Source organism: Petromyzon marinus, chromosome 68 (assembly GCF_048934315.1).
Source record: "Petromyzon marinus isolate PM22_M1 ecotype Great Lakes invasive population chromosome 68, UKy_Petmar_22M1.pri1.0, whole genome shotgun sequence".
NCBI lineage: Eukaryota > Metazoa > Chordata > Hyperoartia > Petromyzontiformes > Petromyzontidae > Petromyzon > Petromyzon marinus.
In genome coordinates, this window is record NC_133734.1 from 4,255,768 (window position 1) to 4,280,401 (window position 24,634).

General features: G+C 48.2%; 1 protein-coding gene across 1 annotated transcript in view; it reads left to right on the forward strand.

Moving 5' to 3' along the window:
• LOC116956959 (prosaposin-like) overlaps positions 1-24,634 on the forward strand; it is a 71,586-nt gene that overhangs the window by 24,957 nt on the left and 21,995 nt on the right. The window contains exons 4-8 of the mRNA XM_076054789.1: positions 2,336-2,461; positions 4,408-4,611; positions 7,910-8,059; positions 9,883-9,939; positions 12,979-13,074. Coding sequence (XP_075910904.1) covers positions 2,336-2,461; positions 4,408-4,611; positions 7,910-8,059; positions 9,883-9,939; positions 12,979-13,074 — 633 coding nt within the window. The remainder of the gene's footprint in view (positions 1-2,335; positions 2,462-4,407; positions 4,612-7,909; positions 8,060-9,882; positions 9,940-12,978; positions 13,075-24,634) is intronic.

A 24,634-nucleotide genomic window follows, 5' to 3' on the forward strand; every position in this document is an offset into this window, starting at 1 on the left:
ATCCTTGCCCAGGACCTTTCCCGGCAGACTGAGAAGTGAGATGCCCCTGTAGTTGTTACAGTCTGTGTGGCCCCCTTCTTAAAGAGGGCGACCACCAGGGCATCCTTCCAATCCTGCGGAACCCATCTGGTGGTCCAGATTGTTGTTATGATGTCATGTAGGACAGTTTGTGTACAAACGCCACCCTCCCTCAGCATTTCGCTTGGGAGCTCATCTCTGCCTGGTGCCTTTCCTGGTCTCAGACTCTGGATCACCTTTAGTACTTCCTCAACAAATGGCACCTCAGCCAGCCACTCACAGGGGGTGACTTTTTCTTCCAATATTTGAGACACCGCAGCCTCAGCAGGGTCATCCCCACTTTGCCCCACGATGTTTTCTATGCCGAGGGATTCCCCCTCCCCCACGACTTCACAGAAAAGCTCAGCAAATCTGCAAACCTGTTCCTGGGGGTCGGTGATTGGATCACTGTTTTTTCCCCTAATGATGGTAATAGGTGTGGTGCTGCAGGATGCTTTTTTGATGGAGTTAAAAAAGTGATTTGTGATCATGGGCCATTGAGGCAGACTCCATCTCCTCAGCAACTCGCGACCACCACCAATCCTTGCAGGGCCTCACGGCTCTCCGAACCTCCAAACGAAGGCTGCGGTAAGCCTCCTCATTCTCTGACATGGGATGCTGTATACGATGAGAGTGGGCCTGTCGCTTTTTCTCAGCCAGCCTGAACACCTCCTCCGTCAGCCAGGGTCTTAAACCTCGCCTATTTCCCCTCGACATCTGGAGGAGAGGGGGACGATGCCAACCCCAGCTGCAAGTGATGATTAAATTCTCGCTTGTAGCTTTCATCAGCTAGCTGAGACCAGGCCATCTTGGGTTTGAATGGGGTCCTTGGTGTACACCAACCACCGGAGTGGAAGAATGGCAGGCACATCTTACAGATGACAAGTCGATGGTCAGTGGGCAGATCAGCTCCACGGTAGGTCCTGATGTCAAGGACATGGGCCCACATCCGCTGTTCCGTCACTACGTAGTCCAGCAGATGTTCTTGCTTGGACCCAGCATGCATCCATGATGTTGTGTGGATGTGCCAATGGCGGAACAGCGTGTTGGTAATTACAAGCCCTATGGGCTGCACAAAAATCTAGCAGCCTCCTAGCATTGTTATTGAGCTGATCTGGCCCATGCCTTCCAATCACTCCAGACCAGGTGCCAGCATCATGACCAACTCGGGCATTGCAGTCTCCCAACAGGATGACTCTATCCCGAGGGGCCACTTTAGCCAGCACCTGTGACAGGAGGTCATAGAAGGCATCTGACTCATCGGCCTTGCCTGCATCTCTCCACGGATGTTCATTTTCGGTGGGGGCATAAGTAACCACGACCACCACTCCTCGCCTCTGGTTGATGGGAAGGCGTGCCCAAAGTAGTCTGCGGCTTACCGCTTCCTACACCTCACCGCCACGCTTCCACGCCCCCTTCATTCTTTTGTTCAGAAGAAGAGCCACTCCCTGTTGTTTGACAGTCTCCTGTCCTGAGTAGAGGACTGTCCACCCTTTATGGTGGCAGGAGCCAGAGCTAGTCCACCGGACCTCCTGAATGCCACAGAGATCCAGGCGGTACCGGTCCAGCTCCCAACAGAGGAGTGGCAGCCTCTCCTCCGCAGTGAGCGTTCGAACATTCCACGTGGCCATCCGAAGTGGCTTTATGTTGTTTCTGGAGGAGCCCCGAGGGTAAAGATTCAGTCTTCTGGCTCTGCCATATGGGGTTTGGCCAGGAGACGTTATAGATGCCTGTCCCCCCAGGGCCTCCGGCACAAACTCATGAAGTAGATATTTTATACTTAGTTTTGTGGTAATTAATTGAAGGTGTAGGGGTTACTGGCCCCTCGCACCCGTCCATAATCCCCCATTTGGCCGTTGTGGTGGTTGCAAACGCCCTGAAGGGAAAGGCCACTCGGAATTGGCCCTCCCCCCACGGCACTGCCCACCACAGCGTTGCCGTCCGGCGCCACGGGGAGGTTGTTTTTGCCGCTCACCACCATCATCACCATCATCACCATCACCACCATCACCACCATCACCACCACGACCATCACCACCATCACCACCACGACCATCACCACCACACCACCACTACCACACCACTCCACCACCACACCACCACTACCACCATCACCACCATCACCACCATCACCACCACGACCATCACCACCATCACCACCACCACCACACCACCACCACACCACCACTACCACACCACTCCACCACCACACCACCACCACACCACCACTACCACCATCGCAACCCCCCCCCCCTCCCCCCATGTGCCACTTCTACAGCAGGAGGTGGCCGCGCTGCTGCTCCGCTTGTGTGAGGCGGTGTCCGACGAGGCGCTCCGCACCCAGTGCCAGGAGATGGTGAAGACAGAGCTACCGGCACTGCTCGCCACGCTGGAGAGGGCCCTTGTGAGTCTCTGTGTGAGTGTGAGTCTGTGTGTGTGTGTGAATCTGTGTGTGTGAATCTGTGTGTGTGTGTGTGAGTCTGTATGTGTGTGTGAGTCTGTATGTATGTATGTGTGTGTCTGTCTGTATGTGTCTCTGTGTGAGTCTGTGTGTGTGTGTGAATCTCTGCGTGAGTCTCTGTGTGAGTCTCCCTGTAAGTTTGTATGTGTGAGTCTCTGTGTGAGTCTCCCTGTAAGTCTGTATGTGTGAGTCTCTGTGTGAGTCTCCCTGTAAGTTTGTATGTGTGAGTCTCTGTGTGAGTCTCCCTGTAAGTCTGTATGTGTGAGTCTCTGTGCGAGTCTCCCTGTAAGTCTGTATGTGTGAGTTTCTGTGTGAGTCTCCCTGTAAGTCTGTATTTGTGAGTCTCTGTGTGAGTCTCTGTGTGAGTCTCCCTGTAAGTCTGTATGTGTCAGTCTATGTGTGAGTCTGTGTGAGTCTCCCTGTAAGTCTGTATGTGTGAGTCTGTGTGAGTCTCTGTGTGAGTCTCCCTGTAAGTCTGTATGTGTGAGTCTCTGTGTGTCTGTGTGTGAGTTTCTATGTGAGTCTGTGTGTGTGTGTGGATCTCTGCGTGAATCTCTGTGTGAGTCTCTGTGTAAGTCTCCCTGTAAGTCTGTATGTGTGAGTCTCTGTGTGAGTCTGTGTGTGTGAATCTCTGCGTGAAATCTCTGCGTGAGTCTCTGTGTTCGTCTGTGTTTGTGTGAATCTCTGCGTGAATCTCTGTGTGTGAAGCTGGATGGGGGGAAGTGTGCGGGGCTGGAAGTGGGAGGCTGAGAGAGGTGGGGATGCGGGGGGGGGGAGGAGGCAAGAACAAAGCAGCAACAATGCCAATGAAACAAAAAATGCGAATGCAGCAGCAATGCCAAATGCTGGGGATGCAATTAACTTGGCAAAATAGACTAGTGCCGGGCACTATTCTATTTTGAGAGAGAGACAGAGAGTCGAAATATGGCTTCATGAAGCCATCCAGATATATAAACACAGACAACACAACTTCAACCGAGAGGATGGGTACACACTGAGCAGTCATTGAAAGGACATTATTAACCAGGTAAAGTCTTAACTGACTATGATATTTCCATCCAACCTGCATATGTCAGCTGTTATTTCTGACTCTCTGTGTCTCTCGCTCTATGCCTTTCTCTGCTCACATGTCCTTTGCATTGCACTCTCATGCCTTCGGATTGCACGCTCATGCTCACATGTCCTTTGGATTGCACTCTCATGCTCACATGTCTTTTGGATTGCACTCTCATGCTCACATGCCCTTTGGATTGTACTCTCTTGCTCAAATGAATACATTAACTAACAACAAAACTAAACTAACAAAAAAACTAAACTCAAAAAGAACAAGTTTACAAAAAATTCAACAAAACAAAAACTAAACTAACTAAAACTAATAAATTAATTCACAACAAAACTAAATTAACAAAAACTAACAAAAAATTTACAAAAACTATCAAAGAAACTAAACTTAAAATGAATACATTTCCGAAAAACTAAACTAACTAAAATGACGTAGAAGGGAAACAATAAATTAATAAAAAATATAAAACAATAATGATTGCTTGTGTTGCAATCGAAAAGGTCGTGAGAATTTTATTGTTTTATATTTTTATTATTTTATTGTTTCCCTTCTACGTGGTGGTGACTTTACCGAAAGAACCAAGAATATGAATCCCTGCAGTCACGAAAGCTTTAAATCAAAATTTAACTAAAATGAATACATTCATTAACAACTAAAATAAACTAACGTAAAAACTAAATGTCAGCAAACCCACTGTTGATTGCCAGTGGGTTTGCTGACATTTGGGCTACGCCCACTACAAACCTCTATAAACAGTTTGCCTTTAGAAGCTAAACCACCTCCCGTGATGTCTCTCCCCCCCCCCCCCCACTGCTACCTCCGTCAGAACCCCGGCGTGGTCTGCTCCTCGCTGGGTCTGTGCCGCTCCGCGCTGATGAGTCGTCACGGCTCTGACTCCGCCTCCTCTGACTCCGCCTCCTCTGACGCCGGTGACTCCGTCGTGCCGCGCGGCTCCCTGGTGGACGTCATGAGCCCCTTCATCAACAACGTCCCCCTGCTGCTCTACCCGCAGCAGGCGCGGCAGAACGAGGTGCCGCGACGTAGCGGTGTACATGCACAGTGGTGTACATACATAGTGTACATAGTGTACATACATACTGTAGAGTGTACATAGTGTACATACATAGTGGTGTACATACATAGTGGTGTACATACATAGTGTACATACATAGTGGTGTATACATAGTGTACATGCAACAGTAGTGTACATACATAGTAGTGTACCTACATAGTGTACATACATAGTGTACATACATAGTGGTGTACATACATAGTGTACATACATAGTGGTGTACATAGTGTACATGCAACAGAAGTGTACATACATAGTAGTGTACATAGTGTACATGCACAGTAGTGTACATACATAGTAGTGTACATAGTGTACATGCACAGTAGTGTACATAGTGTACATGCACAGTAGTGTACATACATAGTGGTGTACATAGTGTACATGCACAGTAGTGTACATACATACTGTAGAGTGTACATAGTGTACATGCACAGTAGTGTACATGCATAGTGGTGTACATAGTGTACATGCACAGTAGTGTACATACACAGTAGTGTACATAGTGTACATGCACAGTAGTGTACATAGTGTACATGCACAGTAGTGTACATACATAGTGTACATACATACTGTAGAGTGTGCATAGTGTACATACATAGTGGTGTACATACATAGTGGTGTACATAGTGTACATGCAACAGTAGTGTACATACATACTGTAGAGTGTACATAGTGTACATGCAACAGTAGTGTACATACATAGTAGTGTACATAGTGTACATGCACAGTAGTGTACATACATAGTAGTGTACATACATAGTGGTGTACATAGTGTACATGCACAGTAGTGTACATACATAGTGTACATACATAGTGTACATGCACAGTGGTGTACATACACAGTAGTGTACATACATAGTGGTGTACATACATAGTGGTGTACATAGTGTACATGCACAGTAGTGTACATACATAGTAGTGTACATACATAGTGTACATACATAGTGTACATGCGCAGTAGTGTACATACATAGTGTACATACATAGTGTACATACATACTGTAGAGCGTACATAGTGTACATACATAGTGTACATACATAGTAGTGTACATACATAGTGTACATACATAGTGGTGTACATACATAGTGTACATACATAGTGGTGTACATACATAGTGTACATACATAGTGGTGTACATACTTAGTGGTGTACATACATAGTGGTGTACATAGTGTACATGCACAGTAGTGTACATACATAGTAGTGTACATACATAGTGTACATACATAGTGTACATACATAGTGTACATGCACAGTAGTGTACATACATAGTGTACATACATAGTGTACATACATACTGTAGAGTGTACATACATAGTGTACATACATAGTAGTGTACATACATAGTGTACATACATAGTGGTGTACATACATAGTGTACATACATAGTGTACATACATAGTGGTGTACATACATAGTGGTGTACATACATAGTGGTGTACATACATAGTGGTGTACATACATTGTGTACATACATAGTGGTGTACATACATAGTGGTGTATATACATAGCTGTGTACATACATAGTGTACATACATAGTGGTGTACATACATAGTGGTGTACATACGTAGTGTACATACATAGTGGTGTACATACATAGTGGTGTACATACATAGTGTACATACATAGTGTGCATGCACAGTAGTGTACGTACATAGTGTACATACATAGTGTACATGCACAGTAGTGGACATACATAGTGGTGTACATACATAGCGGTGTACATACATAGTGTACAAACATAGTGTACATACATAGCGGTGTACATACATAGTGGTGTACATACATAGTGGTGTACATAGTGGTGTACATACGTAGTGGTGTACATACATAGTGGTGTACATAGTGTAGATACATAGTGGTGTACATACATAGTGGTGTACATACATAGTGGTGTACATACGTAGTGTACATACATAGTGGTGTACATACATAGTGGTGTACATACATAGTGGTGTACATACATAGTGTACATACATAGTGTGCATGCACAGTAGTGTACGTACATAGTGTACATACATAGTGTACATGCACAGTAGTGTACATACATAGTGTACATGCACAGTAGTGGACATACATAGTGGTGTACATACATAGCGGTGTACATACATAGTGTACAAACATAGTGTACATACATAGCAGTGTACATACATAGTGGTGTACATAGTGTACATACATAGTTGGTGTACATACATAGTGGTGTACATACATAGTGGTGGACATACATACTGTACATGCACAGTGTACATACATAGTGTACATACATAGTGTACATACATAGTGTACATGCACAGTAGTGTACATACATAGTGTACATACATAGTGTACAGGCATAGTGGTGTACATACATAGTAGTGTACATAGTGTACATACATTGGTGTATATAGTGTACATACATAGTGTATATAGTGTACATGCATAGTAGTGTACATGGTGTACATACATAGTGTATATAGTGTACATGCATAGTAGTGTACATAGTGAACATGCATAGTATAAGTATTTACACTAGGTCTCTCACCGTCCCTCTATCTCTGTCTCTCTATCTGTTACGCACCATAACTCTCTCTCTCCATCTCTCTCTCTCCATCTCTCTCTATCTCTCTGTCTCTGTCTCTCCGTCTCTATCTCGCTCTCCATCTGTCTCTCTCCAACTCTCTATCTCTCTCTCTCCATCTCTCTCTCTCCATCTCTATCTCTCTCCGTCTCTATCTCTCTCCGTCTCTATCTCTCTCTCCATCTCTCCGTCTCTATCTCTCTCTCTCCATCTCTATCTCTCTCCGTCTCTATCTCTCTCCGTCTCTATCTCTCTCTCTCCATCTCTCTCTCTCCATCTCTATCTCTCTCCGTCTTTCTCTCTCCATCTCTATCTCTCTCCGTCTCTCTCTCTCCATCTCTATCTCTCTCTCTCTCCATCTCTATCTCTCTCTCCATCTCTATCTCTCTCTCCATCTCTATCTCTATCCATCTCTATCTCTCTCCGTCTCTCTCTCTCTCCGTCTCTCTCTCTCTCTCTCCGTCTCTCTATCTCTCTCTCTCCGTCTATCTCTCTCTCTCTCCGTCTCTCTCTCTCTCCATCTCTCTCTCTCCGTCTCTGTCTCTCTCTCCGTCTCTATCTCTCTCTCCATCTCTCTCTCTCTCCGTCTCTATCTCTCTCTCTCTCCGTATCTCTATCTCTCTCTCTCTCCGTCTCTCTATCTCTCTCTCCGTCTCTCTGTCTCTCTCTCTCTCCGTCTCTCTCTCTCTCTCCACAGGGAGACTCCGCATCGTCTCGCGAGCCGTGCGAGGAGTGCGTGCGCTTCATGAGCTCCGCTCACGACCAGACCCCGCAGGGCGGCTACGACCCCTTCACACGACACCTGGTGCTGCAGTGCCAGCGCCTGCAGCCCGGAGCACGCGAATTGGTGGGCGGTGGTGGTGGGGGTGGGTCTGGAGGCTAGCAGCTCTGACCCTGAGACCCGGTCTCTACTCTAGACACTGAGACCCTGAGACCCGCTCTATACTCTAGACACTGAGACCCGGTCTCTACTCTAGACACTGACCCTGAGACCCGGTCTCAACTCTAGACACTGACCCTGAGACCCACTCTCTACTCTAGACACTGACCCTGAGACCCGGTCTCTACTCTAGACACTGAGACCCTGAGACCCGGTCTCTACTCTAGACACTGACCCTGAGACCTGGTCTCAACTCTAGACACTGAGACCCTGAGACCCGGTCTCTACTCTAGACACTGACCCTGAGACCCGGTCTCTACTCTAGACACTGAGACCCTGAGACCTGGTCTCTACTCTAGACACTGACCCTGAGACCCGCTCTCTACTCTAGACACTGAGACCCTAAGACCTGGTCTCTACTCTAGACTCTGACCCTGAGACCCGGTCTCAGCTCTAGACACTGACCCTGAGACCCGCTCTCTACTCTAGACACTGACCCTGAGACCCGGTATCTACTCTAGACACTGAGACCCTGAGAACCGGTCTCTACTCTAGACACTGACCCTGAGACCTGGTCTCAACTCTAGACACTGACACGCTGAGACCCGGTCTCTACTCTAGACACTGAGACCCTGAGACCCGGTCTCTACTCTAGACACTGACCCTGAGACCCGGTCTCTACTCTAGACACTGACCCTGAGACCCGCTCTCTACTCTAGACACTGAGACCCTGAGACCCGGTCCCTACCCTACTCTAGACACTGACCCTGAGACCCGGTCTCTACTATAGACTGACCCTGAGACCCGGTCTCTACTCTAGACACTGACCCTGAGACCCGGTCTCTACTCTAGACACTGACCCTGAGACCCGGTCTCTACTCTAGACACTGAGACCCTGAGACTCGCTCTCTACTCTAGACACTGACCCTGAGACCCGGTCTCTACTCTAGACACTGACCCTGAGACCCGGTCTCTACTCTAGACACTGAGACCCTAAGACCCGCTCTTTACTCTAGACTCTGACCCTGAGACCCGCTCTCTACTCTAGACACTGAGACCCTGAGACCCGGTCTCTACTCTAGACACTGAGACCCGCTCTCTACTCTAGACACTGAGACCCGGTCTCTACTCTAGACACTGACCCTGAGACCCAGTCTCTACTCTAGACACTGACCCTGAGACCCGCTCTCTTCTCTAGACACTGACCCTGAGACCTGGTCTTTACTCTAGACACTGAGACCCTGAGACCCCCTCTCTACTCTAGACACTGAGAGCCTGAGACCTGGTCTCTACTCTAGACACTGAGACCCTGAGACCCGGTCTCTACTCTAGACACTGACCCTGAGACCCGCTCTCTACTCTAGACACTGACCCTGAGACCCGGTCTTTACTCTAGACACTGAGACCCTGAGACCCGGTCTCTACTCTAGACACTGACCCTGAGACCCGCTCTCTACTCTAGACACTGACCCTGAGACCCGCTCTCTACTATAGACACTGAGACCCTGAGACCCGGTCTCTACTCTAGACACTGACCCTGAGACCCGCTCTTTACTCTAGACACTGACCCTGAGACCCGGTCTTTACTCTAGACACTGAGACCCTGAGACCCGCTCTCTACTCTAGACTCTGACCCTGAGACCCGCTCTCACCAAGCGGCGCTAGGTGATTCCTAGCGCCGCTTGGCCCCCCTTCCAAATCAACAACTTTACCGTTCATTCTCCTCCCCCCATCTCCCCCCCTCCCCCATCTCCTCCCCACCTCTCCCCCCGCGTCCCCTTGCCGTGCAGTGCAAGAGCTATGCTGTGGCCTATGCGGGGCAAGTGGCGGACACCGTGATGAACATGGTGAGATTCGAGCCCAGAACATGCGCGTGTGTATGTGTGTGTGCGTGTGTGTGTGGGTGTGTGTGCGTGTGTGTATGTGCGTGTGTGTATGTGCGTGTGTGTATGTTTGTGGATGTGTGTGTGTGGGTGTGTGTGGGTGGGTGTGTTTGTGTATGTGTGTGTGTAGATATTCAATCTCCAATTGGCGGAGCCAGGAGATTGAATATCTACCCTCGGGGCTCCTCCAGAAACAACGAAAAGCCACTACGGGTGGCCACGTGGAATGTTCGAACGCTCACTGCGGAGAAGAGGCTGCCACTCCTCTGTCGGGAGCTGGACCGGTACCGCCTGCATATGTGTGGCATTCAGGAGGTCCGGTGGACCGGCTCTGGCTTCTGCCACCATGAGGGGTGGACAGTCCTCTACTCGGGGCAGCAGACTGCCAAACAACAGGGTGTGGCTCTTCTTTTGAACAAAAGAATGAACGGGTTCCGCAGGATTGGAAGGATGCCCTGGTGGTCCCCCTCTTTAAGAAGGGGAACCGCACAGACTGTAACAACTACAGGGGCATCTCACTCCTCAGTGTGCCAGGAAAGGTCCTGGCAAGGATTATTCAACATCGCCTCACCAGGCACGCTGAGGAGAGGCTTGCAGAGCCCCAATGCGGTTTCAGGAAAGGGCGGTCCTGCACAGATGCCATATTTTCTGTCCGTCTGCTACAGCAGAGGTGTAGGGAATTTCAACAAGACCTACAGCTCTGCTTTATTGACCTGGTCAAGGCCTATGATACCATCAATAGGCCTGGGCTCTGGGTTGTTCTTCATGCTTTTGGAGTCCCTGACCCTCTGCTCACCATCATTAAGGACCTTAATGATGGTGAGCGGGCCCGGGTAAAACTACGTGGCCGGGAGTCAGAGCCATTCCCTGTACACCTTGGGGTGCGACAGGGATGTCCTCTGGCTATTTTGACCACGTAGTTCGTGAAGCATTCAATAGCTGTACCAGGGGAATGTCCATTTGGTACAGATATAATGGGAGGCTGATCGATGCCCAGGTGCAGTCAAGGGATGGCTCCCCATTGCTTAACCACGTTATGTATGCCGATGATTTGGTAATAGCTTCTCATTCAGAGGAGGAGTTGGAGACGCTGCTGCTGAGACTGGAGCGTGCCACTAAGAGATGGGGCCTTACCATCAGCCCCACCAAAACTAAGCACCTGCCTGGGTATTTTGTACCATCTGACACTCCACCCCCACAACTCCCAATCGGTGATGGGGCAGTTGTGGAGAGAGTGGAGAGTTTCCCATACCTGGGCAGTGTGCTTATGACCGGCTCCAGTTTAACAGCAGAGGCCTCACTCCGAATCAGTCGAGTGGCAATATCTTTTCATCGGTTGCGTAACGCTGTGTGGAAGCTACCTGGCCTGTCACTCCGCACTAAGCTTCAGGTCTTCTCGGCCACAGTCATTCCCTCCCTTCTCTCCGCTTGCGAAACGTGGACCCCCTTAATGGAGCATCTTCGCCGGTTGGAAACATTTAGGCTGGCCTGCCTACGATCCATCCTGTTTTTATCCAGGCTGGATTGTGTGAGGAGCTCAAAAATCCTTGAAAGATCTGGGCAAGGTCCAATCGGTGAGCTCCTCCAGCAGGCAAGGCTGCGTTGGCTAGGTCATGTAGCCCGCATGCCCAGCCACCGCATGCCGAAACAGCTTTTGTTTGACCGGATCGAGGGGGCTAAACGGGCGCGGCACGGGCTAGAGAAGAGATGGAATGATGTGATACAGGAGGACGTGGAGCTGAGTGGACTTGCCGATGACTGGTACCAGCGGTGTCAAGATCGGCCTCTGTGGAGGAGGCTCGTGAAGGACGCTATTGGGCAGTTAGAGGCAGTCGCCCTCCAACAACAACGCAGGGCGGAGGAGCGACGCTCACAAAAACGAGCGGAGCGCCGGGTGGCTAAAGCACAGCAGGTTGGCACAGTAGGGGGCACAGGTGGTGCATCAGCCAGTCATCTCAGTCTGTCGACCCGTGGCACCTGGGTCTGCCCCGTGACCTCCTGCCCACGGGCGTTCGACGCTTCACGTGACCTCAAGGTGCACATGGCCTGGCACAAGCGTCGTGGTGACTTCACCGCCACTTAGTGGCGAATGGCGGTTGTTATTGTTGTATGTGGAGGGGGACAGGCGTCCATGACGTCTCCTGGCACAAAACCCCATTTGGCGGAGCCAGGAGACTGAATCCCGGTACCCTCGGGGCTCCTCCAGAAGCAGCAAAATGCCACTGCGTGTGGCCACGTGGAATGTTCGAATGCTCGCTGCAGAGGAGGGGCTGCCACTCCTCTGTCGGGAGCTGGACCGGTACCGCCTGGACCTCTGCGGCATTCAGGAGGTCCGGTGGACCGGCTCTGACTCCTGCCACCATGCGGGGTGGACAGTCCTCTACTCGGGGCAGGAGACTTCCAAACAACAGAGTGTGGCTCTTCTTCTGAACAAAAAGAATGAAGGGGGCGTGGGAGCGTGGCAGTGAGGTGTGGGAAGCTGTAAGCCCCAGACTACTTTGGGCTCGCCTTCCCATCAACCGGAGGTGAGGAGTGGCTGTCGTAGTTACTCAGGAGGGTATTGGTATTGGTGTGGGTATGGGTACCTGTGTCTATGTGTGTGTCTGTATGTGGCGTGGTGCTGGCTACCCACCCCCTCGTGTGCCGTTCTGGCCTTCATAGGTGCTCGCTAACAGCACTTGCCCCAACAGTCTGTTCAGGCTATAGGGGGGGATCTTTGTCTTTTTTTTGTCTGTGTGTGTTCGTGGTGGGTGTATATGTATATATGGGTGAGTGCATGTGTGGGTGTATACGTGTGTCTGGGTGTGAATGTGTGTGTGGATGCGTGCTGTTGTGTGTGTCTTTGTGTGTGTGTGTCTCTGTGTGTGTCTGTGTGTGGGTGCGTGCATGCGCTTGTATGTGTTTTGTGTGTGTGTGTGTGTGCGCGCGCGCGTCTGTCGAGGCTGCACGGGGTGGGTGGGGTGGTGGGGGTGGGTTATGACCTGCGCCCGTGCGCTCTGCTAGACCCCCGAGGAGGCGTGTGCCCACAGCGGCTTTTGCCCCAAGGGCCCGACCCTCGGCACGTCCAAGGTGACCCGGCTACAGCTCAAGGCGCTCGGGGTAAGCGGAGGAGCGGGAAAAAGGTCGCGCCCAGCCACGCCCACAATTCCGCCCAGGAGCCACGCCCACAATTCTGCGCAGGAGCCACGCCCACAATTCTGCACGGGAGCCACGCCCACAATTCCACTCGGAAGCCACGCCCACAATTCCTTCACCTTCCCCCCCGGGTGTCGCCCATAGACTCAACACTACCCATAGACTCAACACTACCCATAGACTCAACATTGCCCATAGACTCAACGCTGCCCATAAACTCAACACTGCCCATAGACTCAACACTGCTCAGATAGACTCAACACTGCCCATAGACTCAACACTGCTCATAGACTCAACACTGCCCATAGACTCAACACTGCCCATAGACTCAACACTACCCATAGACTCAACACTGCCCATAGACTGAACACTGCCAATAGAGTCAACACTACCCATAGACTCAACACTGCCCATAGACTCAAGACTGCCCATATACTCAACATTGCTCATAGACTCAACACTGCCCATAGACTCAACACTACACCATAGACTCAACACTGCCCATAGACTCAACACTGCCCATAGACTCAACACTATCCATAGACTCAACACTGCCCATAGACTCAACACTGCACCATAGACTCAACACTACCCATAGACTCAACACTGCCCATATACTCAACACTACACCATAGACTCAACACTGCCCATAGACTCAACACTGCACCATAGACTCAACACTACACCATAGACTCAACACTGCCCATAGACTCAACACTGCCCATAGACTCAACACTACACCATAGACTCAACACTGCACCATAGACTCAGCATTACTCAGATAGACTCAACACTGTACCATCGACTCAATACTGCACCATAGACTCAACACTGCACCATAGACTCAACACTCCCCAGATAGACTCAACATTGCAGAATAGACCCAACACTACCCAGATAGACTCAGCACTACCCATAGACTCAACACTACACCATAGACTCAACACTGCCCATAGACTCAACACTACCCATAGACTCAACACTACCCGTAGACTCAACACTGCACCATAGACTCAACACTGCACTATAGACTCAACATTTCCAAGCATAGACTCATCACTGCCCATAGACTCAACACTGCACCATAGACTCAACACTGCACTATAGACTCAACATTTCCACGCATAGACTCATCACTGCCCATAGACTCAACACTGTACCATAGACTCAACACTGCACCATAGACTCAACACTGCACCATAGACTCAACACTGCACCATAGACTCAGCATTACTCAGATAGACTCAACACTGCACCATCGACTCAATACTGCACCATAGACTCAACACTGCACCATAGACTCAGCATTACCCAGATAGACTCAACACTGCACCATAGACTCAACACTGCACCATAGATTCAACACAACCCATACTGCCCATAGACTCAACACTGCACCATAGACTCAACACTACCCAGATAGACTCAACATTGCACCATAGACTCAACACTACCCATAGAATCAACACTACCCATAGACTCAACACTACCCATAGACTCAACACTGCCCATAGACTCAACACTACACCATAGACTCAACACTACACCATAGACTCAACACTGCACCATAGACTCAACACTACACCATAGACTCAACACTACACCATAGACTCAACACTACACCATAGACTCAACACTGCACCATAGACTCAACACTGCCCATAGACTCAACACTACCCATAGACTCAACACTGCACCATAGACTCAACACTACCCATAGACTCAACACTACCCATAGACTCAACACTGCCCATATACTCAACACTACACCATAGACTCAACACTGCCCATAGACTCAACACTGCACCATAGACTCAACACTCCCCAGATAGACTCAACATTGCAGAATAGACCCAACACTACCCAGATAGACTCAGCACTACCCATAGACTCAACACTACACCATAGACTCAACACTGCCCATAGACTCAACACTACCCATAGACTCAACACTACCCGTAGACTCAACACTACCCATAGACTCAACACTGCCCATAGACTCAACACTGCACCATATACTCAACACTACCCATAGACTCAACACTACCCATAGACTCAACACTGCCCATAGACTCAACACTACACCATAGACTCAACACTGCACCATAGACTCAGCATTACTCAGATAGACTCAACACTGTACCATCGACTCAATACTGCACCATAGACTCAACACTGCACCATAGACTCAACACTGCACCATAGACTCAGCATTACTCAGATAGACTCAACACTGCACCATCGACTCAATACTGCACCATAGACTCAACACTGCACCATAGACTCAGCATTACCCAGATAGACTCAACATTGCACCATAGACTCAACACTACCCATAGACTCAACACTACCCATAGACTCAACACTACCCATAGACTCAACACTGCCCATAGACTCAACACTACACCATAGACTCAACACTACACCATAGACTCAACACTGCACCATAGACTCAACACTACACCATAGACTCAACACTACACCATAGACTCAACACTACACCATAGACTCAACACTGCACCATAGACTCAACACTGCCCATAGACTCAACACTACCCATAGACTCAACACTGCACCATAGACTCAACACTACCCATAAAGGCAACACTACCCATAGACTCAACACTTCCCATAGACTCAACACTGCACCATAGACTCAACACTACCCATAGACTCAACACTGCCCATATACTCAACACTACACCATAGACTCAACACTGCCCATAGACTCAACACTGCACCATAGACTCAACACTCCCCAGATAGACTCAACATTGCAGAATAGACCCAACACTACCCAGATAGACTCAGCACTACCCATAGACTCAACACTACACCATAGACTCAACACTGCCCATAGACTCAACACTACCCATAGACTCAACACTACCCGTAGACTCAACACTACCCATAGACTCAACACTGCCCATAGACTCAACACTGCACCATAGACTCAACACTACCCATAGACTCAACACTACCCATAGACTCAACACTGCCCATAGACTCAACACTACACCATAGACTCAACACTGCACCATAGACTCAGCATTACTCAGATAGACTCAACACTGTACCATCGACTCAATACTGCACCATAGACTCAACACTGCACCATAGACTCAGCATTACCCAGATAGACTCAACATTGCACCATAGACTCAACACAACCCTAAGACTCAACACTGTGCATAGACTCAACATTTCCACGCATAGACTCATCACTGCCCATAGACTCAACACTGCACCATAGACTCAACACTGCACCATAGACTCAACATTTCCACGCATAGACTCAGCACTGCCCATAGACTCAACGCTGCACCATAGACTCAACACTGCACCATAGACTCAACACTGCACCATATACTCAACACTGCACCATAGACTCAACATTTCCAAGCATAGACTCAACACTGCACCATAGACTCAACACTGCACCATAGACTCAACACTGCACCATAGACTCAACATTTCCAAGCATAGACTCATCACTGCCCATAGACTCAACACTGCATCATAGACTCAACACTGCACTATAGACTCAACACTGCTCCATAGACTCAACACTGCACCATAGACTCAACACTGCACCATAGACTCAGCATTACTCAGATAGACTCAACACTGCACCATCGACTCAATACTGCACCATAGACTCAACACTGCACCATAGACTCAGCATTACCCAGATAGACTCAACACTGCACCATAGACTCAACACTGCACCATAGACTCAACACAACCCATACTGCCCATAGACTCAACACTGCACCATAGACTCAACACTACCCAGATAGACTCAACATTGCACCATAGACTCAACACTACCCATAGACTCAACACTACCCATAGACTCAACACTACCCATAGACTCAACACTGCCCATAGACTCAACACTACACCATAGACTCAACACTACACCATAGACTCAACACTGCACCATAGACTCAACACTACACCATAGACTCAACACTACACCATAGACTCAACACTACACCATAGACTCAACACTGCACCATAGACTCAACACTGCCCATAGACTCAACACTACCCATAGACTCAACACTGCACCATAGACTCAACACTACCCATAAACGCAACACTACCCATAGACTCAACACTTCCCATAGACTCAACACTGCACCATAGACTCAACACTACCCATAGACTCAACACTGCCCATATACTCAACACTACACCATAGACTCAACACTGCCCATAGACTCAACACTGCACCATAGACTCAACACTCCCCAGATAGACTCAACATTGCAGAATAGACCCAACACTACCCAGATAGACTCAGCACTACCCATAGACTCAACACTACACCATAGACTCAACACTGCCCATAGACTCAACACTACCCATAGACTCAACACTACCCGTAGACTCAACACTACCCATAGATTCAACACTGCCCATAGACTCAACACTGCACCATAGACTCAACACTACCCATAGACTCAACACTACCCAGATAGACTCAACACTGCCCATAGACTCAACACTACACCATAGACTCAACACTGCACCATAGACTCAGCATTACTCAGATAGACTCAACACTGTACCATCGACTCAATACTGCACCATAGACTCAACACAGCACCATAGACTCAGCATTACACAGATAGACTCAACATTGCACCATAGACTCAACACTACCCATAGACTCAACACTGCCCATAGACTCAACACTGCACCATAGACTCAACACTACCCATAGACTCAACACTACCCATAGACTCAACACTGCCCATAGACTCAACACTACACCATAGACTCAACACTACACCATAAACTCAACACTGCACCATAGACTCAACACTGCACCATAGACTCAAAACTGCACCATAGACTCAACACTGCCCATAGACTCAGCACTGCCCATAGACTCAACACTGCACCATAGACTCAACACTGCACCATAGACTCAGCATTACCCAGATAGACTCAACATTGCACCATAGACTCAACACAACCCTAAGACTCAACACTGTGCATAGACTCAACATTTCCACGCATAGACTCATCACTGCCCATAGACTCAACACTGCACCATAGACTCAACACTGCACCATAGACTCAACATTTCCACGCATAGACTCAGCACTGCCCATAGACTCAACGCTGCACCATAGACTCAACACTGCACCATAGACTCAACACTGCACCATATACTCAACACTGCACCATAGACTCAACATTTCCAAGCATAGACTCAACACTGCACCATAGACTCAACACTGCACCATAGACTCAACACTGCACCATAGACTCAACATTTCCAAGCATAGACTCATCACTGCCCATAGACTCAACACTGCACCATAGACTCAACACTGCACTATAGACTCAACATTTCCACGTATAGACTCATCACTGCCCATAGACTCAACACTGTACCATAGACTCAACACTGCACCATAGACTCAACACTGCACCATAGACTCAACACTGCACCATAGACTCAACACTACACCATAGACTCAACACTGCACCATAGACTCAACACTACACCATAGACTCAACACTACACCATAGACTCAACACTACACCATAGACTCAACACTGCACCATAGACTCAACACTGCCCATAGACTCAACACTACCCATAGACTCAACACTGCACCATAGACTCAACACTACCCATAAACGCAACACTACCCATAGACTCAACACTTCCCATAGACTCAACACTGCACCATAGACTCAACACTACCCATAGACTCAACACTGCCCATATACTCAACACTACACCATAGACTCAACACTGCCCATAGACTCAACACTGCACCATAGACTCAACACTCCCCAGATAGACTCAACATTGCAGAATAGACCCAACACTACCCAGATAGACTCAGCACTACCCATAGACTCAGCACTACCCATAGACTCAACACTACACCATAGACTCAACACTGCCCATAGACTCAACACTACCCATAGACTCAACACTACCCGTAGACTCAACACTACCCATAGATTCAACACTGCCCATAGACTCAACACTGCACCATAGACTCAACACTACCCATAGACTCAACACTACCCAGATAGACTCAACACTGCCCATAGACTCAACACTACACCATAGACTCAACACTGCACCATAGACTCAGCATTACTCAGATAGACTCAACACTGTACCATCGACTCAATACTGCACCATAGACTCAACACAGCACCATAGACTCAGCATTACACAGATAGACTCAACATTGCACCATAGACTCAACACTACCCATAGACTCAACACTGCCCATAGACTCAACACTGCACCATAGACTCAACACTACCCATAGACTCAACACTACCCATAGACTCAACACTGCCCATAGACTCAACACTACACCATAGACTCAACACTACACCATAAACTCAACACTGCACCATAGACTCAACACTGCACCATAGACTCAAAACTGCACCATAGACTCAACACTGCCCATAGACTCAGCACTGCCCATAGACTCAACACTGCACCATAGACTCAACACTGCACCATAGACTCAGCATTACCCAGATAGACTCAACATTGCACCATAGACTCAACACAACCCTAAGACTCAACACTGTGCATAGACTCAACATTTCCACGCATAGACTCATCACTGCCCATAGACTCAACACTGCACCATAGACTCAACACTGCACCATAGACTCAACATTTCCACGCATAGACTCAGCACTGCCCATAGACTCAACGCTGCACCATAGACTCAACACTGCACCATAGACTCAACACTGCACCATATACTCAACACTGCACCATAGACTCAACATTTCCAAGCATAGACTCAACACTGCACCATAGACTCAACACTGCACCATAGACTCAACACTGCACCATAGACTCAACATTTCCAAGCATAGACTCATCACTGCCCATAGACTCAACACTGCACCATAGACTCAACACTGCACTATAGACTCAACATTTCCACGTATAGACTCATCACTGCCCATAGACTCAACACTGTACCATAGACTCAACACTGCACCATAGACTCAACACTGCACCATAGACTCAACACTGCACCATAGACTCAACATTTCCACGCATAGACTCAGCACTGCCCATAGACTCAACGCTGCACCATAGACTCAACACTGCACCATAGACTCAACACTGCACCATATACTCAACACTGCACCATAGACTCAACATTTCCAAGCATAGACTCAACACTGCACCATAGACTCAACACTGCACCATAGACTCAACACTGCACCATAGACTCAACATTTCCAAGCATAGACTCATCACTGCCCATAGACTCAACACTGCACCATAGACTCAACACTGCACTATAGACTCAACATTTCCACGCATAGACTCATCACTGCCCATAGACTCAACACTGTACCATAGACTCAACACTGCACCATAGACTCAACACTGCACCATAGACTCAACACTACACCATAGACTCATCACTGCCCATAGACTCAACACTGCACCATAGACTCAACACTGCACCATATACTCAACATTTCCAAGCATAGACTCATCACTGCCCATAGACTCAACACTGCACCATAGACTCAACACTGCACCATAGACTCAACACTGCTCCATAGACTCAACACTGCCAATAGACTCAATACTGCCCATGGACTCAACACTGCCCATAGACTCAACACTGCACCATAGACTGAACACTCCACCATAGACTCAACACTGCACCATAGACTCAACACTGCCCATAGACTCAACACTGCACCATAGACTCAACACTGCACCATAGGCTCAACACTGCCCATAGACTCAACACTGCACCATAGACTCAACACTGCACCATAGACTCAACACTGCCACATAGACTCAGCATTACTCAGATCGACTCAACACTGCACCATCGACTCAACACAGCACCATAGACTCAACGCTGCCCATAGACTCAGCATTACCCAGATAGACTCAACACTGCACCGTAGGCTCAACACTGCACCGTAGACTCAACACTGCACCATAGACTCAGCACTGCACCATAGACTTAACACTGCACATAGACTCAACACTACACCATAGACTCAACACTACACCATAGACTCAACACTACACCATAGACTCAACACTGCACCATAGACTCAACACTGCCCATAGACTCAACACTACCCATAGACTCAACACTGCACCATAGACTCAACACTACCCATAAACGCAACACTACCCATAGACTCAACACTTCCCATAGACTCAACACTGCACCATAGACTCAACACTACCCATAGACTCAACACTGCCCATATACTCAACACTACACCATAGACTCAACACTGCCCATAGACTCAACACTGCACCATAGACTCAACACTCCCCAGATAGACTCAACATTGCAGAATAGACCCAACACTACCCAGATAGACTCAGCACTACCCATAGACTCAACACTACACCATAGACTCAACACTGCCCATAGACTCAACACTACCCATAGACTCAACACTACCCGTAGACTCAACACTACCCATAGATTCAACACTGCCCATAGACTCAACACTGCACCATAGACTCAACACTACCCATAGACTCAACACTACCCAGATAGACTCAACACTGCCCATAGACTCAACACTACACCATAGACTCAACACTGCACCATAGACTCAGCATTACTCAGATAGACTCAACACTGTACCATCGACTCAATACTGCACCATAGACTCAACACAGCACCATAGACTCAGCATTACACAGATAGACTCAACATTGCACCATAGACTCAACACTACCCATAGACTCAACACTGCCCATAGACTCAACACTGCACCATAGACTCAACACTACCCATAGACTCAACACTACCCATAGACTCAACACTGCCCATAGACTCAACACTACACCATAGACTCAACACTACACCATAAACTCAACACTGCACCATAGACTCAACACTGCACCATAGACTCAAAACTGCACCATAGACTCAACACTGCCCATAGACTCAGCACTGCCCATAGACTCAACACTGCACCATAGACTCAACACTGCACCATAGACTCAGCATTACCCAGATAGACTCAACATTGCACCATAGACTCAACACAACCCTAAGACTCAACACTGTGCATAGACTCAACATTTCCACGCATAGACTCATCACTGCCCATAGACTCAACACTGCACCATAGACTCAACACTGCACCATAGACTCAACATTTCCACGCATAGACTCAGCACTGCCCATAGACTCAACGCTGCACCATAGACTCAACACTGCACCATAGACTCAACACTGCACCATATACTCAACACTGCACCATAGACTCAACATTTCCAAGCATAGACTCAACACTGCACCATAGACTCAACACTGCACCATAGACTCAACACTGCACCATAGACTCAACATTTCCAAGCATAGACTCATCACTGCCCATAGACTCAACACTGCACCATAGACTCAACACTGCACTATAGACTCAACATTTCCACGTATAGACTCATCACTGCCCATAGACTCAACACTGTACCATAGACTCAACACTGCACCATAGACTCAACACTGCACCATAGACTCAACACTGCACCATAGACTCAACATTTCCACGCATAGACTCAGCACTGCCCATAGACTCAACGCTGCACCATAGACTCAACACTGCACCATAGACTCAACACTGCACCATATACTCAACACTGCACCATAGACTCAACATTTCCAAGCATAGACTCAACACTGCACCATAGACTCAACACTGCACCATAGACTCAACACTGCACCATAGACTCAACATTTCCAAGCATAGACTCATCACTGCCCATAGACTCAACACTGCACCATAGACTCAACACTGCACTATAGACTCAACATTTCCACGCATAGACTCATCACTGCCCATAGACTCAACACTGTACCATAGACTCAACACTGCACCATAGACTCAACACTGCACCATAGACTCAACACTACACCATAGACTCATCACTGCCCATAGACTCAACACTGCACCATAGACTCAACACTGCACCATATACTCAACATTTCCAAGCATAGACTCATCACTGCCCATAGACTCAACACTGCACCATAGACTCAACACTGCACCATAGACTCAACACTGCTCCATAGACTCAACACTGCCAATAGACTCAATACTGCCCATGGACTCAACACTGCCCATAGACTCAACACTGCACCATAGACTGAACACTCCACCATAGACTCAACACTGCACCATAGACTCAACACTGCCCATAGACTCAACACTGCACCATAGACTCAACACTGCACCATAGGCTCAACACTGCCCATAGACTCAACACTGCACCATAGACTCAACACTGCACCATAGACTCAACACTGCCACATAGACTCAGCATTACTCAGATCGACTCAACACTGCACCATCGACTCAACACAGCACCATAGACTCAACGCTGCCCATAGACTCAGCATTACCCAGATAGACTCAACACTGCACCGTAGGCTCAACACTGCACCGTAGACTCAACACTGCACCATAGACTCAGCACTGCACCATAGACTTAACACTGCACATAGACTCAACACTACACCATAGACTCAACACTACACCATAGACTCAACACTACACCATAGACTCAACACTGCACCATAGACTCAACACTGCCCATAGACTCAACACTACCCATAGACTCAACACTGCACCATAGACTCAACACTACCCATAAACGCAACACTACCCATAGACTCAACACTTCCCATAGACTCAACACTGCACCATAGACTCAACACTACCCATAGACTCAACACTGCCCATATACTCAACACTACACCATAGACTCAACACTGCCCATAGACTCAACACTGCACCATAGACTCAACACTCCCCAGATAGACTCAACATTGCAGAATAGACCCAACACTACCCAGATAGACTCAGCACTACCCATAGACTCAACACTACACCATAGACTCAACACTGCCCATAGACTCAACACTACCCATAGACTCAACACTACCCGTAGACTCAACACTACCCATAGATTCAACACTGCCCATAGACTCAACACTGCACCATAGACTCAACACTACCCATAGACTCAACACTACCCAGATAGACTCAACACTGCCCATAGACTCAACACTACACCATAGACTCAACACTGCACCATAGACTCAGCATTACTCAGATAGACTCAACACTGTACCATCGACTCAATACTGCACCATAGACTCAACACAGCACCATAGACTCAGCATTACACAGATAGACTCAACATTGCACCATAGACTCAACACTACCCATAGACTCAACACTGCCCATAGACTCAACACTGCACCATAGACTCAACACTACCCATAGACTCAACACTACCCATAGACTCAACACTGCCCATAGACTCAACACTACACCATAGACTCAACACTACACCATAAACTCAACACTGCACCATAGACTCAACACTGCACCATAGACTCAAAACTGCACCATAGACTCAACACTGCCCATAGACTCAGCACTGCCCATAGACTCAACACTGCACCATAGACTCAACACTGCACCATAGACTCAGCATTACCCA